This window comes from Marmota marmota, unplaced genomic scaffold (genome assembly GCF_001458135.2).
Source record: "Marmota marmota marmota unplaced genomic scaffold, marMar, whole genome shotgun sequence".
NCBI lineage: Eukaryota > Metazoa > Chordata > Mammalia > Rodentia > Sciuridae > Marmota > Marmota marmota.
The window spans coordinates 32,289,425-32,306,843 of record NW_026000016.1 but is presented as its reverse complement, the minus strand read 5'-3'; the positions used below and the strand labels follow the sequence as shown (position 1 = coordinate 32,306,843).

The following is a 17,419-nucleotide window of genomic DNA, read 5'->3' as shown; positions in this document are numbered from 1 at the left end:
GCTCTCTGGGTGACCCGGCCCGGCCGCAGGCAAGCGCGGGGGCGGCTGAGCCCGAACCCAACTTGGCCTCAGCCTCGCCCTCTGCCCAGCCCGCCGGTGTCCCCTCCTTCCCGCGATTTCGTTTCTTCTCACGCTCCCCCCACACCCCCTCCCGCGTCCAGCCCGGCTCTCCCCACCTTGTAAAACAAAGCCGGGGAAAATGCCTGCCCATGCAGCTCGGAGCGCGCAGCAGCCCGTCTCTGAATAAGAAGTGAGTACAATGGCGTGTTTGTAAAAAAGCTTCAAGTCCCTCTTTTTCAAAAAACATTTTGAATGCTGCATGCCTCATGCTTCCCAGCGCCTCGCGGGAGAGACCTGGCTATAGAGCAGGAGGTGAGACCCCCGGGTACGCTCCCCGCCACCCCCCAGCCTCGCGCTTTCCGGCCCAGCCAGCCCTGAGAGCGCTGCAGATGTCCCCTCGCAGCAAGCGGACGTTTCGGATCTTCGTTTTCCGTCCAAAGTGTTGGATCATTATCTGGATTTGGAGGCAAACCCATTCCCGGATCTTCTCCTGGCGGCTTCTGCCCCCCGCCTCCCCCCCACTCCCGCTGGCGCCTGGGGTCTTTGCATCTGCCTTGGGTATGGGTTTGGAACACGTTGGGAGAGTTTCTGATGGAGGAGGAGGGTCAACCCTTGAGAATAGCCGACAGGCAGGTTGCATGGTGACCCTCGTCACACTTGTTGCCCATTGCATGGTGGGACACGCAGTGGTGCTGAAAAAAGGCTCATTTCTCCTGCTGGTTGGTGGTCATTTGCGACGCGAACGAAGACATATCAGCGTGAGGAAGGGAGACCAGGAAGAACAGGAGAGTGTGCTATGCTGGGGGTGGGGGTAGTAATGGAACTGAGAGTGTGTGGAAGGGTCAGCTCTTCTTCAAAAGGGGTGTATGGAAACCCAGAGATTTCCCATATTAGATCCAGAGAAAAGGCTGATATAAAGTATCAGCCTATATCAACCATATATATATATATGGTATCACACCAGTTTCTGTCCATTCTGTCTGCCAAGTGTGCATTATATATATTCTGCTAATTAAAAAAATTTAAAAAAAAAATAAAACAAGAGCTTAAAAAGATTAAACTCCTTCAGAAACACACTGGCACACACACACAATATATATGTTTTTAAAATCTATCCTCTTTTCCTCAAAACATATAATAACAATGTCTTAGTGGGATTTTGGGTTGAGATTTGATAGCCTCAAGGTAAACAGTCCTGGTGTTTTCCAATTCTACAGGCTAGCAAACCAGTGATGTGAAAAATCAGAAAGGCAAGAGCACAGAGATGTGGGGAGGAGCGGCTTGGAAAGCTTGGAGATAATGTGGAGCTTCTGTGTAATTTTCTATTATTTTTATTCCAAAATTGGCTAAATTTTAGATTATGACTTTTTTTTTTTCTCTCAGACTTACTAAGCAGCTAGGGGAAGGTGCTGCTGAGACTGCAGACAACAGTGAATTTAGCTATTATGAGCATTCTATTAGAAAATGTGTGTGTGTGTGTGTGTGTGTCTGTTTTAAATCAAAACATTAAACACATGCCCAGTACTAATTTTAAATATAAAGGTGTCTCCTAGCTTGTGGTTTTTCAGAACAGGTGGATGTATCAGGAGAGAAACCTGTACATACTTGTGTGAAAAAGGTTGAACTCTTGCTCTGATGAGCTCTATGCAAGTGGAATCTCCACTTGGATCCAGGGCTAGGGTGTCCTCAATCACAGCTCTGATTTCATCTCTCCAATGTCAAAACTATTCTGAGCTTTCCTGGTTGGGGAGCCTGTATCATCTGCCATCATTTTACAATACTACTTAGGTCTAGGGCTTCAAACAGCTTTGTTTGGAAAGCTTCTTTTTGATGGGCAACTGAAGATGTATTTTATGAACTCACATTATGGTAGCCTACATTTAACTCACAATGTTAGGTAGGAGAGCAGAGTAGGGAGCTGTTTTACAATTGACACTCTTTATGAGCATCTTATCCTCAGGTGGCTGTAGGATATTTGTGTGCATTTCCATGAGACTTCTTGTATAGTTACCTAGAAGTGTGTTTTAGATTAAGTAATCATTTAATAAAACCTACATTATATACATGACAATGGTATTACTTATAACAACATTAGACTTTAAATTGACTATTCTATTTGAGTTGGTATTTTGTTTTTAAGTTCCATATATTTTAGCCATTCTGTTAACCCTTTTTAGTTCAATGATGCTTTTCTAAGCAAATGTTCTGTAATGGATGGCTTATTTTTCCCTTAGCAAGTGGAAGTCTAGCAGCTCTTGTATTTTCTAAAAAGAAATCCATTAATGATATTTTTGAACAGTTGAGATAAATAATAAATGAATTTAGAGTCACCTCAGCATATACGGGAATTTGTAAGAGAGCATGTAAACACGCTCTAATGGAGCAATTAGTTTTGTACAGAGCATGTAGGGACTTAGGTGTGAGCAAAGGTTTAAATTCCTCTTATCTTGAAGTTACTCACTGTAGAAATTGAAGGAACTTGTCTTTTCTTCTCTCTACCTAACATTGTGCCATAAGGGTCAGCAATAACTTTTATTTTTTAAACATGTCAGAAAATAAATAGTGATGTTTCACACTGAGTCCATTTTGGAAATTGGGTGAAACAAACAAACAAATAAATAAATAAACTGGACTGAGTGGTTTACTCATACCTGTTTTATGAGAAAATCAAGATCGATTTCTTTTTAGCAACACTGTTTTGATTGTAAATAATTTTTAATGCAATTACAATACAATTCCTTATTACAATAAAATTTATAACAAAAATAAGGTGTTCTTTATATCCATCATTTGCACTATGAAGTTCTTGAGAACAAGAATAAGCCATTAGGTTTCTTCATGACCATGAACTCGTAGAAGTTTAGTATGTCTTCGTTGACTCAAATAATGGGCAGATATAAAATTAGAAATTAATTAGGAAGCCCTCAGACATCCTCTTATTTTCCTAAGTTTCTGGGTCTGACTCCTATTTTCTTCCTTCCACCTGGATCACCAATAGCAGCAAGGAACCAAGACCCAGCCCCTTTTCCTTGGACCCATTTATAAGGTCCTGCAGGAGATCCAATAAGAGTGCTCCTGGGTTAGGTTCCAGAGCTTCCAGGAGAGCAAGCTCTTCAGCCAGCCCTTGCTGATCCCTTCAACAGCCCCATTCCCCTTTGATCTCCTCCAGCCTAACCCTCCTTCTCTGTTGTTGTCAGTGGCGGCACCTGACTTGCTGGATCCTAAATCTGCCGCTCAGAACTCCAAACCGAGGCTCTCCTTCTCCACGAAACCCACAGTGCTTGCTTCACGGGTGGAGAGTGACACGGCCATTAATGTTATGAAATGGAAGACGGTCTCCACGATTTTCCTGGTGGTTGTCCTCTATCTGATCATCGGAGCCACCGTGTTCAAAGCATTGGAGCAGCCTCAGGAGATTTCTCAGAGGACCACCATTGTGATCCAGAAGCAGACATTCATATCCCAACACTCCTGTGTCAATTCCACCGAGCTGGACGAACTTATCCAGGTAATGGCACCAGAGAAATTGCTATTGTATTCCCCTCAAAGGAGTAAAGGGTAGGGGAGACAGCCAGTGTGCACCTGTTGGCCGGAATGAAGGAGCCCTACTCCACCTCTGCTTCTTAGCATAGACTTTTCCCCCAATCTCTTTGTCCTTTTCCTTTCTCATTCCTTTCTTTCACCTGCTTATCTTCCCCTCGTCTTTTATTTCTTCTCCCACTGTTTTTTCTCATTCTTTCTGCTCCTCTTGCTCTTCTGTATTTATTTCTTGCCTCCTTTTTTTTTTTTCTTCCTGTATTCTTTCTCATTTCCTTGTCTCAGAACGGCCAGTGCACACCTGTGGACATGGGGTTACCCCGCTGGAGGTCCTTGTGGTGAGGTGGATCATTGCCCATGGAGAAGCATTGCCATGGTAAATGAAAAACAAAAGAGCTTTCACCGGGCGGGCCAGTGGCCAGCTTAAGATGGAAAGGATGCATTCTTGGTGTGACCCTCTTGAGATGGGTATCCCTTGTGATTAACAAGTTGTCACTCACCTCTTTAATCTAGCCAAGGTGTAACTGTTAACTGCCTGCGTAAAGTGTTTAGGGACAAGTGATTAATTATTGCTTCTGTAAATTCCAACTGAAAGGCAGTTTACTGCCACACAGAAAAATAGTTTTTGAATTACAACTAATTCAGTTTTAATTGATGATAGCAGGGCAATTACATTATGAAAAAAACATTCTATTTTAAAAGTTAATCCCAAAAAGATTTATAAATTTTAGATAGGCTTCTTGGAGATGACTATATTTTTGTTGTAGATTTCTTTTGCATAAAATAATTTATTGGTCAAACCAAGAATTGTAGTCTTGAACAGAGCACGATAAAGGAGAGAACTGACTGGTTATTAAGGACATTTTAATTGTACACACACATATTTTCCTCTAGAACCTACTTTTCTTACCTGGTTTAATTCCACTTGGACTGAAATGATCTATGAGACATCATCTGAGCATACTTTCTTATTTTAGGTTTTTGAATGAGTGGGAATAGTAGACTGAGGGATGTATTTTTTTGATTTTCATCCTTTTTTGTTGTTGTTGTTGTTTCTAGGACCTTTCCTCTAATTTTGGTAGTAGTGGTTCCCCTAACACTACCTCAGCCCTCCACAGCCCTTTCTATGTCTACTCTACATGCACTGTTTTTTTTTTATGTAAGCTTTATTGAAAACTGTCAGAGCTAATATTATCTGACCCTTTTGGAGCTCCTGCCACATTTAGACATTTCTGCATTTGACTTAATGTTTTAAATTTTTAATATTTTATTTTTTAGATTTACACATGGACTTATGTTTTGAAAAGACTCTTTCCATGCTTATATACCAAATTCTTTACTATTTTTAGATGTTAGTGACATTTTCAGTTTTGACAGTGAAAAATGCCAACTAATATTACATTATTGTCCCAGCTACCCCCTTCCTTGGTCCTTTGTAAGATTATTTTCACTTCATTCTTTCTTTGTGCTACACAATCCTAGGATAGAATATATCCTTCTACAGAATCCTCATTTCCCTTAGGTTTTAGAAGAGATCTTGGTTGTCTTGATGGCATGGAGCAGTGATAGAAGCCTAAACACTGGGATTTGATAGGATGTGTTTTCAACTCTGTTTGAGAGCTTACTAGAGGTGTCACCTGAAGCAGCAACTTTTTGGTTTAAGCCATAAATGATCTCTCTAGAGTGGGGATAGAATACCCACCAAGTAGGCTTGTTCCAAAGGATAATCCACGGAGAGTATCATGGTATAAGAGTCTTAAGTTTGTTTGTTGATACTATTCCCCTGTCTCCTTTACCCCTTTCCTGGGTTGTAGCAGTTTGATTCAGGTAGTTGCATCCTTGGCATGTGGAGGGAAATGATTGGTCTTGGTCAGGAAAGAAAAAAAAAAGATAGGAAAATTGTGTGAATTTGAAAATGATCTCACTGTCAAGTTTTAACCGGGTTTATTCAGAACTTTGAAAATAGCTTGAAGGCCAAATTGAGGAAGGGCAATCTAGTGGTGAATACTGATTTTTTTTTCCTACCTTGCTTTAGGAATGGGCATGAACATTGGTAAAAACATGACCCGATTTTTTTCTTTCTGCTCTGAATGGGCAATCCATTTTAGCTTTAATCATAGTTACTGCTGATTGAGTATTACTTCTTTTTTTGTGCTTATTCAGTAATTTCCAGTGCAGAAGCTAAAATTCTTTATTGTCATATCACTCATCTTTATAACCCAACGACTTTAAAGCATTAATTTTTCTTTCTCTTTGGATATAATTTATTTTGATAAAGGAAATCGTTATACTGTCATGGCTTTAAGGAACAAGGTCAGTATGTAAGTTGGGAGAAAGGCCACCCAGCTAGTCATCATTTATTAGAATTACATTTTTATTCATATGATTCTCCTAAATTTCCAAGTGTTTTTTTTTCTCATACTTATTTTCCCATTCAATCATCCCTTAAAACCTCATGAGTGTCTATATTAGTCTGTGATATCACAGCATTAAGGATTAGGAATCTAAGTTGCAGAAAGTCCAAGTGATTTACCCCCTGTAGCATTAACAGGGTGAGCGGTCCCATCTGGCATCTGTCCTAGGAGTCTCGCTGCTTTTCCGCTTAGTTTCTTTTGGTGCTGGAGGAGGGAAATAGTTGGAGTGGTCAGCCATTCAATCCCAGTGTTGGTGGAGAAGGAATTTGGGGAGGTTGAGTGGTCAGACAGAAGTAAACCTCAAGTGCAGTTAGCCTAACCTGGTCCCAGTCCCCTAGTTATTAAGTACACCTCTGGGCAAACTGTAGAAACCTGATTCTATGCTGTGGCTATCACAGGATGGGGTGACAGAGACTGGTTCATGAAGGCAGATGACAGCAACTGCCTGTCCTCTGATAGGAGCTTGTGTGTATGCTCTATGTACTGCCCTTTGCATGCCCCCATCAGCCCTTCAAGACAAAGTTCAAGAAAGGGTAGAAATAGGAACACAGGAGTATCTTTTCTGGCCTAAGATATTTTGAGCAGTATAATTTTCAACTCCCACTACATTTAAATTAATATTATGTCAGTATAGAAACATATATGAAAACTTTTTGTTTTAAGACTCATAAATAACTATTATCAGTAGCCAGATTTTAATGAGTACTTATTATGTATGAGACATTTCCCCTAACCCTTTACATGTATAATTTCTCTTAAACAACCTTATGAGGCAAGTTCCTTGTTTTTTGCACTTAGCTTATGTGGAGACTGAGGCAGGGGAACTTAATATTCCAGGGTGCAAAGTGGCAGAACTGTTATTCAAACCTAGGTGAACAGACTCTAGAGCTTAAGCACTTAGTTCTCATATTTATTGCCTCTAAAAGAAGTTCCCTGTTATCCCATGTATTAGGCTGTAATGAATATTAAGTTGTAGTCTTCTTTTCATAATGATGTATGCTATCTCTTTCCAACATGGAGATTATATAACCTGGATTTTAATATTCTTCCTGGACAGCAGGATTATCACCAGCATTCTGTTTGAATATGGTGAACCAGTTGAGGTCTGGTAAGGTGAGACACACGCATTCTTCAATGTAGTTGTTTCTAGATTTGCTGAATCAATTTTGGGATTTAAAATATAGTGCAAAATCTATGATCTATGAATTATAATAAAATACCTAATGGGATATTTGTCTTTTATTTTCTAATGTGAGCCCCACTCCTTGTGGATCTAGGCTTGGAAGATATTTTCTCTGTTTTTGGGTAAAGAATAAGCCATGTTTGTACAAGGGCATCCGTTTGGCCTTAGGTCTAGATCTTTGGCGTCTTCCTGTCAAGGGGATTATATTCTCTCTGCACCAGTACTTCTCATTCTGGTTCATTCACTGGCTTTTATTCAGGACCTCCAAGGTGTTGACCTCTTTGCTGGGTACTGAGCCAAATAAAATGATGGAAAAAACCCTGGTCTCTCTTAGGGTATTCACTGTCACAGTCAACCAGAGGAGACAGCTATAAATGTAGTTTCAATAGAAGTGCTTTAAGATCGGAGCTGGGGTGCTACAGATTGGAACACTGAGGGGGAAATTAATCACTTTATAACAAGTGATTCTAAGTGATTCTAAGTGATTCTAAGAAGAAGAGGTGAAAGGAGATTAGATTCTAAGCATGCATCAGAGTGCACTGGGGAAGATAAGAGCAGGGGACAGTCTAGGCGGTACAGGCATGGAGTGACCTGGGTGTGAGGAGGAGGGACATTAGCAAGTAAACCCTGGCTTCTTGTTCTGTACCATGGAGATTTGCTTCCTCCTGGGCCTGTTCTCTACTTGGAATAGTTGTGCCCTAGTGGGCAGTTAGTTGTGTATCAGAGGATACTTGGAACTACAGGATAAATATATCAACCTGGCTTTCCTAGAATGCCAATGACACTAGACTTAAAAAAAATTGTTTAATGTAATTCTATATTCATTCATTCATTTATTTAAGAACATTTATTGAATGCCTACTATATACATTGTCTAAGCACTAAAATACTATAGAGAATAAAACGGATGAAAATTCTTGTCCTTGGTGAGCTTATATTCTGTTGGGGGAAGACAGTATGTTAGATAGTGGTAAATAAATAAAGCATTGGTGGGGGATAAGAAATGTTGAATGGTGTTGGTGATTAATTTTCAATCAGGTCACTAGAGAAGTGTCACTGATAGGGTGATTTTCTAAAGAGAGGAAACAAACCAAGAGGCCATCTGGGGACTAACACTTGAGTGGAGCATGAACTTGGACATAGGCCCTTATTGAGGTGTGAGTTCGTGTCAGGATAATGGGAGGGAGTGGTGGAAGATGACGTCAGTCAGGTAATGGGGGCCAGTTCATGTAGGGGTCTTGTAAGTTAAAATAAGCACTTTGGATATTTGGTGCATGTAAGTATGCTGTTCTGACTACACATCAACAGGATCACTCTGGCTACTGTGTTTAGACTAGATTGCACGAGTGTGGGGGTGGTATCAGGACAGGCAGTTAGGAAGCTGTTGTAATAATCCTGGTGAGAGAAGAAGGCCCTTGAACTAAGGTGATAGCAGTAGGGGTGGTGAGATGCAATCAGATTGTGAGTATATTTGGGGAGGAAAGTCTGTGGGGCTTAATGATGGACCAGATGTGCAGTCCAAGAGATGGGAGTCAAGGATAATCCCCTCATTTTGGTCCTAAGTTGTATCTTATTTTCCTGACATGGTGGAGAGTGTAGGAAGAGCTGATCTGGGGAATAATATCAGGAATTTGGTTTTGGTTATTGCATTCAGAGTGTCAGACAGGTTGCAGTTATTGAAGAAGATTTATGGAACACCAAATCAAAGTGCTTACAGATTCACAGTTTACTGCATGAAAATGATGCATTACAGTACAGCACCCAAATAAAGATGAAATATCACAGGCAAAGGCTGCCAGACAACAAGGGGTCTGGAGAAGCCAGGGACAGCTCCTGGGCTCTCCCTTTGCCCTGCCAGACCAGGAGTGCTTCTCTCTCAGATCAGGAACCACTTATGTGTGCATGAACACTTTTGTTGGTTAGGGTTTTTATACCCTGCTGGTCATAATGATATAAGTCTTGGTGGTAGAGCTCTCTGGGAGTCTCAAGTGAGACCAGGTGCAAGTCATCCCATCACACGGTTATCAATAAAGAGTGCGGTGAGGTGATACCACCCTCCTGCAACTCCTCAAGCCATGGTCATAAAGCAGCACTCTTGATGAGGATGTCTGGGGCTCTTGCCAAAGAACAGTGGCTGTGATGGGTACTTTAGCAAAATAGCTCAGGTTGATTCCAGGCCAGCACAGCCATGTTAAATTTGAGATGCTTATTAGGACATCCAAGGAAAGATCTCGAGTAGTAAGCTCCACATATGAACTTGGAGGGGCTATTCTGGCAATGTGCATTTGGAGGTCACCACGAACTAGGAGGCATTTCAAGCCCAAATACTGGCTGAAATCTCCTGAAGAATGAGTGTAGGTTGAGATGATTGGGGATTCTAGTGATATCCTAAGATCACTCCACATGTAGAAGGTGCTGAGAAATAGAACTCAAAAAGCAAGTGGACAATTGATTCAAAACCTGAAATTTCAAGGATATTTCTCTTATTTTAGGGAACTGCATTACCCTGTGCACCCAGATCTCCAAAAGTTTCATTTTTCTTTGCTCTTAAGTATCCTTTAAAAAAGATACTTGAAAAATACCTAAGCATGGGTGCTGTTGAAGGTGTGTTAGTAGAGGAGCCTATTTATGCTTTGGGTCATGGCTTTCCCAGGGGTATAGGGGACGGGTTGATGTGTGAAGAGCAGGCAAAGAGCTGACTGCAGGTAGTAGTGAGTGATACTGAATAATGGGGACACAATGGTTTGGTGACTGTCAGTCCAGTTGGTGTAAGCACCTAGGTATACGAAGTATTTGACTTTAGTCTTAAGCAGAGTGTAATCATATTTATTAATTTATCATGGGCACAACAATACGTTATCTAGAAAATACTTTCTTGCTGGGCATGGTGGCACATGCCTGAAATATTAGCATCTTGGGAGGCTGAGATAGCAAGATTACAAGTTTGAGGCCAGCCTCAGCAACTTAGAGAGACTGTGTCTCAAAATAAAAAACTAAAAAGGGCTGAGGATGTGGTTAAGTTGTAAAGCAGTCCTGGGTCCAATCCCCAATATGAAAAAGCTTTCTTTTCTTACCAGTAATTTTACTCTTTTTGTTTAGCTCTTTGGATAAAATATAAATTTGGGGGAGACATAAAAATAATCTGCAAAGTGTCTAAATATCCTACACATACTTTATGCCCTTTGGGTTAATTTTGGGGAAAAGCACCTGTGAGCAGTGCTATGGGTAAACCTTCTTGGATGTATATTAACCTCACAGTGTGGGTTGATTTGCTGCATGAACTGGGTGCCACGTAACTGTCTGTGCTTCAAAGGTGAGAGTTTCAGGAGAGGAGATTGGGCTGCCAAATGGAGATATGCAGGTCTTGAAGAAAGGCTTTGTCAGTTTCCAGAATTTTTCTAGAATTTCCCCACGTGCTGCTTTCTAAGTGGAATAAATCATTCCTGTTTCCATTCCTTACCCATATGTTCTTGCTCTCTAGATTTTCAGAATGAAAGGATTAAAAGCGATATAGTTTTTCTTGCAAATCAAGAAACAGTTGAGATATTTTCATGCACTATTCCTTAATAATATTTAGGTTTTTATTATAAAGCATGGATGCGTTGTCAGAAAGGATTTTAATTTTAAAGAATGTATGGAGGCTCACTAGATGAACTGGTTTAACTGGTTAAACATTAGAAAAGTGTTGTATGAATATTGTGCATTAATAAAATATTTCTCAAACTGATGTGATTGAATGGAATATTAATATCTAGGAAGTTACTTGTTGGATGGGATAATTATTTAAGAATGAGGGAAATTATTCTACATATACACGTGATATATTTTTATATATATTTCTTGACTGACCATTTATTTAGTTGAAGGTAAAAGTCAGACTTAAATGTGAAGCACGGTCAAATAGACAGTATTAGATTGAGATTTGCCCCATGTAGATCTGTTAATAGTAATTATGATAATGGCTCTATGGGCTCTTAGAATTATACCTTCTGTGTTTGCATTTCTTCACATATTTATATCCTGTTTTGTACTTGAAGATAGATTACTTGATTCCTGCATCCTCAGTCATGCATATTGTAATTCACATTTGAAAAATGAAGCAACAAAGGTACCTTGTAGGTCAGAAAGAGGCGAAATGGCTCCTGGATCAGACTGTTCCTTGCGACTGAGAAGGTCACAAGGAAAGGGGGATATTCCCTCAAAAGCTTCTGGAATCTCCCCCAAAGGCTCCTGTGTTGAAAGGTTGGCAATGTTCATAGGTGGGGCATTTGGAAAGGGATTGGATTATGGGCTCTAACTTCATCAGTAGATTAATCCATTAGCTTTCATATATGAGAGAAAACATTTGACCTTTGATTTATGGAGTCTGGCTATTTCACTTGCACAATTTTTTTCCATTTCCATCCATTTACTGGCAAATGCCATTATTTCATTATTCTTTGTGGCTGAGTGGAACTCCATTGTGTGTGTGTGTGTGTGTATGTGTGTGTATACACACATATATACATCTTTCACATTTTCTTAATCCATTTATCTATTGATGGGCAACTGGGTAAATTCCTAATTTGGCTATTGTGAGTTGTGCTGCTTATAAACATTGAAGTGGCCAGATTGCTACAGTATGCTGATTTTTAGATCTTTTGGATAAAAACAAAGGAGTGGGATTGCTGGGTGATATAGTGGTTGCATTCCTAGTTTTATTGAGGAATCTGCACGAAGCTTTCCAGAGTGGTTGTACTAATTTTCAGTCCCACCAACAATGTACAAGTGTACCTTTTCCTCCATATACTCACTTCTTGGTCACTGCCATTCTCACTGTAGTGAGATGACATCTTAGTATAGTTTTGATTTGCATTTCCCTAATTCCTAGAGGTGATGAACATTTTTTTTCATATATTTGTTGGCCATTTGTGTTTCTTTTTTTGAGAAGTTTCTTACAGACGCCAGTTCTTGCTCACTATTACAAAGGGGATGATGTAGGCATATTCTAAGTTATGTATTTATTTATTTAGGTGCTGGGTTTGAAACTTCATGCATGCTAAGCACAAGCTCTATCACTGAGTTCCCCTTGCCCCCTAAATCTCATTTTTAGATAAGATCTGTGAAGGTTTTAGCTGAGGGGACCTAAAAGAGAGGGCTACCAACTCATATCTCCCCTTGTGCTGGGCAGAAAGTTTAGGGCTATCTGTGGGAACCTCACACAGCCTTAGTAGAGAGACAAAGGATCTTCACAACATGGGCCTTTCTGAATTCAAATGTTCAGATAGGCAACACAGTCATAAGCTGGCATAACACATTTTAAGAAAATGTTTTGGCATAAAGGCAAACCAAAGTATATATTGTAGAGTTCCTTCAACTGGCAGCTTCCCCAGCAGATACATGATGCTTTTGAGATACTCTGATTCCATCACGTTCAATGCTGCCGGGGTGGAGCATGTTAGAATCATCCTAGGTCATGATCTTTCCTTTAATTGTTATTTCATCAACAGAGGGAGTGTCTTGCTTTGTGTTCTCCGAGGGTGGAGCTTGGGTAGATAGCAGGGTGGGGCCAGGATAGATAAGTCAGTGTCTGAGTGAGATCTGTCTTTGAGCTTTGCTTCCACTTGTAAAGCAAACAGTGTAATTAATAGATCAGCTGAGAAGGAAAGGGCTTTCACCTAACAATGTGTTTATAAAAATCTTTATCTGCAATTATTTAGCATAGTTATCTTAGTCTGTGGATAATGATTAAAATTTGACCAATTATATATTCATGTATAGACTAAAATATGTGATTACACTAAGGGAAATGCTTTGGAAAAACATGTAAAGGCAATCTCAACCAGTTGGGTGGTGGAGAAGTAAACGTTCTTAAACTAATGGTTGTGGCTTTCTTCCCAGTTGAAGACTTACAGACATGTTCTTGCTCCGCTCCTCCTCCTCTCCCTTCTTTCTCTTCCTTTTCTTCTCTTCCTCTCCCCTCCTTCTTCCTTCTTTTCCTCCCTCCCTTCCTCTCCTTTTCTTAAAACAAATTTAATAACTATTTCGTTGTGGGCTCTCTCCTTTTGCGGGTGAATGTTAATCAAGAAAAGGGTTTTTTGGGGGGCATCATCCAAAATCATATGATTTTCTTTTTTTCTGCTGCCTCATTGAATTCATTCTTGTGGTTTTGATCCTGGATGGGATATAAGACCAATAGTGCACCTGTTTTTCATTTCTGATGATGCTGTCTTCTGCGGAACTTTCATGAAAGCGCTGTAGAAGGTATCAATTCCTTTTGGATAGTTGGCTAGAATTCTGAAGGTTATTACATGATTCTTTTAAAGGGATGTTTAGAATTTGAGGACTGGTAAAATAAGTTTACATCTCCCCATGTTCTTCTTGGGTCCAAATGGCTCATTCTCATAATAAGTCATGCAGGGAGGTATAGAACCTGAGGCATTACACAAGAGGACTTGTGGAATAATGTCACTTTTGGAATGAATAGCGGTTCCTTTCAGGCATTTTGTTGAAGTTTTCTGCTCTGATATCATTGGCATGGCCTAGGGCCTTACTACACTTTGGATCTTAAATGTCCCCCAATTGCCCATGTGTTAAAAATGTGATCTCCAGGGTAGCCCTATCTGGAGTTGGTGGAATCTATATAGAGTTGGGGGCTGGTGGGGATCTTTAGGTCACTGGGGTCCTGTCCTTGAAGAGGGTTATGGAACCCTGGTCTCTTTTTTTTTGCTTCCTGTCAATGAGGTGAGTGGTTTTGCTCCTCCACTAGCTCTTGCCATGATGTGCTGTCTCACCACAGATCCAAAAACAAGCGGGCCAACTAACCATGGGCTAGAACCTCCCAAGCCTGACCCAAAGTCAACCTTTTCTCTTTGTAAGTTGATGATCTCAGGTATTTATTTTTTTTAATAGTGGTAGGAAGCTGACTGACACAGGCCCCATTTACTCCTATTTTCTTATTAATTAAATATTCACATAGGTTAGGTGATATCCTTATCAGTAAGGGAGTGAGATGATGCTTTTCATCACTTTGAGCTGTTTCTCTGCCTTTCATCTTGGGGAACATTTGAATACCATGGCTGTGTCATTCATTTAGCTTGGTATTTTTATTCTTAACAAAGGTACCAAGGGATATGTAAAAACAGTGCCATAGCTTTAAAATAGAGGCCGGTACTCCAAAGATCATGATATTATGGAAACTCTCTCATGGATCTAACGTTCATAGGCTTATTTTATCTAAATGTTTTGAATTTAACCTCATTTCAGCCTGTACTTTCTCTTGACATAAGTGGTTCACGCTCCACTCAATAATTAAGTTTTTTATTTGATTGGATCTTTTGAACATGGCAACTTCTAAGGGTTAAGCCATTTTTTTTCTAATGAGTTTTGTGACTGAGGTCATATCATTCCCTTCTAAAGATGGCGACCTTGTCTTTCTATCTCTATCTAGAATTCATTCCCTTTCTACTCTTTGTTTTTGTAGTCCATGGTCATATGTGTTTTGGGTGTTTGCCTTTCTAGTCATTTTGTTTTTAAATCTCTTTCTTGGCAGTTATAGTGTCCCTTGATTATTTTAGTTGTCCTTTTCAGAACTACATTCTGCTCAGTTAAAACTTTGGTAAGTGTCAGTTAGAACTGTGGGCAGTGTTCCAAAGAAGGAATCAAAATTTAGCACAAGAGTGGCTTGCTTGCTTGCTTGCTTTTCCTATTATCTTTCTAGTGATGCCTCTGGTTCTGTGTATTGGTGGTGTTGAACAGTGACCTCAGACTGTCATGGCAACTCTTGAGCCTTCTTCCAGGTTACTGAGACCACAATTTGAAAAGTGCAGTGTGGCTTACTTTCTCTCAAATCTGTTAGTTTTCACATGCCCAGGATGAACCTCTGCTGTCCTTTTTGTGTCTCTTTCCCCTGGCTTATGAGATTTAAAAAATTTCACTGGCCATTGGGCACATCACAGTCTTAAAGATCACAGTGGTCTTTGTAGGTTTTAGTGTTTCCTTTTACAATTTTAAATGAAAACATGGCAGAACAGATGACTAGATTTACACTCATCATTCATATATACACATATCTACCTCATGTAAAGCATTTGAAGCCTTTCTTCTAGATCTGGGAACAGCCATACTCAAGTGTACAAGGAATCAATTTTTATCAGGTTTTGGCAGATGATCTTTTAATGACCACTTACATTTTGCAATGTAATTGATCCTCCTCTTCTAGCTTTGGCTTTTGCATGAGCTATTTGGTAGAGTAGCCCTTCTCTATGCAGAGCTGTTTTATTTCTCCCCATGATTAGTTAGACTTCTGCATATGTTCAAAATACTGTTCTTGATGTGATTTTGCTCTGTTTTGCTTTTACATTTTTTCTCATGAAATTTGGATTTCCTTAGCATTGATTGTTAAATGTGAGGAAGCTCTAGATAGTGTACCCTCAGTCTATAGTAATATTGAGCGAAAGTGCCAGAATTTATGCCCCACTGAGTGAAAAATGTTTGTATTTTCTTGAGAGGTACCTAAGGAATCAGAATTTGCCAGAAGTTTGTGCAAGTATAACATATAATGTGTTTTCTGGTAACTTGGCAGGATGGAGGAAAGAGAGGGGGAATCTCAATAGACACCATCACATGACCACATGGATTGCATCGAAGCACATTTTCCCTAAAAGCATCTTTTAATCTTAAATTTTCCAGTTTAAGGTCCCAACATATTTTCTTGGCTATTGTAAAGTTACTCTTCTACAATTATGCATCTGTTCTTATTATTTTACTAAAATTCTCTTGGAGGAAGAAGGGGATTCATCAGGAACTCATAATTGCTAAAACAGGCCATGTTCCTTTTGGGCAAATGAAAGATTCTACTTTCCAGTTACTCTTGTTCATATGCTATAAAAGGTTATTTGAAAACATTTGGTTTCACTGTGGTTTCTGTACCAGCATGATACTAATGGTACCAGGGACTCTGAGAGTACAGAGGTACTGGTTTGTATCCATTTACACATTTTGGTGATAATCCACCTCACTCTCCTCCAGATTCAGAGATAAGACCTTTGGGAGGTTCTGTTCTGTTAACTCAGGAATCTCTACACCAGGGGTCTGTAGTGTTCTATTGTTCTCAGCAGGGTGATGATGGGGTCAGGATGGACACCCAAACAGATTTACAAGTCCCGCAAGCCCCAATGGATAAGAGAGGAGAAGTATATTTATTAGATGGATCTATAATATATACAGAATTATTGTATTTTATTTGTTCACTGGCCATAAAAGGAAGGTCCTATTTTCCTTAAAATTGTGGTGGAAGAGGTTTACAAATTATGTTGTTTAATGGACAGCTTTATTTCATATAGCAGCATCTCAGATAAGTAGAACCTAGGTCTTCCGTCCTTCCTTTATTTATTTATTTATTTTTAAATATTTATTTATTTATTTTTTCAGTTTTCGGCAGGCACAACATCTTTGTTTGTATGTGGTGCTGAGGATCGAACCCGGGCCGCACGCATGCCAGGCGAGCGCGCTACCGCTTGAGCCACATCCCCAGCCCCCCTTCCTTTATTTTTAATTTCGTTCTTCTTAGATACACATCACAGAATGAACCAGACATACCTTTCCTAGGTGTTTATTGAACAAAGAAGAAGCCAGTGAACCTGGCAGAGGCCCCATTAGTCCTGACTCTAAAGCTTATTTGGGTGATTCTGCTTCTTTCAGGTCAAATAAAATTTGCAACGTTAATGGCATAACAGTTCATAAAGAAATTTAAAGATTGTTGCACATGTTTCGATTTTCTGTTGTATTAGGGGTGGGTGATGGTTGTTTTGGAATACCTGTTTGATTCATGCCTCTCAGAAGGTGAGGATGGCAGCTGCTGTTTTCCATTTGTCCCAAGCCTAGCATAAGCCATCACATATATTAACAGAAATGGAGGTCATTATTCTCAGTTTTTACTAATTAAAGTTTTTGAAGACATAATGAAATTTAATCATTGGTCAAAATGACATATTCATACAAGAAAAAAGGTATTCATTTGTAGCCTAATTTTATGAATCTGACTCATTGTGAGTTTGTCTTATGTACCATTTATCAGAAACATTTTTGCATTTATCTATGATGTTCAGGTAGCAAGTTAGCTATTGTGGAGATCTGAGGTAAGATACTTGATGTGAGGAGCCACTCATGTTTTGTTCTTCTCTCTCTCTCTCTCTCTCTCTTGCTTTTTTTTTTTTTAGGTATGCTGGGATTCAAGTCCAGGGTT

At 39.7% G+C, this 17,419-nt stretch overlaps 1 protein-coding gene across 4 annotated transcripts in view; it reads left to right on the top strand.

Moving 5' to 3' along the window:
- Kcnk2 (potassium two pore domain channel subfamily K member 2) overlaps window positions 1-17,419 on the top strand; it is a 186,234-nt gene that overhangs the window by 61,990 nt on the left and 106,825 nt on the right. For 2 of the 4 annotated variants that reach the window (XM_048809386.1, XM_048809385.1), the window contains exons 1-2: window positions 7-250; window positions 3,258-3,568. In XM_048809386.1, the coding sequence (XP_048665343.1) occupies window positions 3,385-3,568 (184 nt within the window). In that variant the 5' untranslated portion in view covers window positions 7-250; window positions 3,258-3,384. Of the gene's footprint in view, window positions 1-6; window positions 373-3,257; window positions 3,569-17,419 lie in introns of those variants that run through there. The other 2 variants (XM_048809383.1, XM_048809384.1) reach the window with 2 other exon arrangements.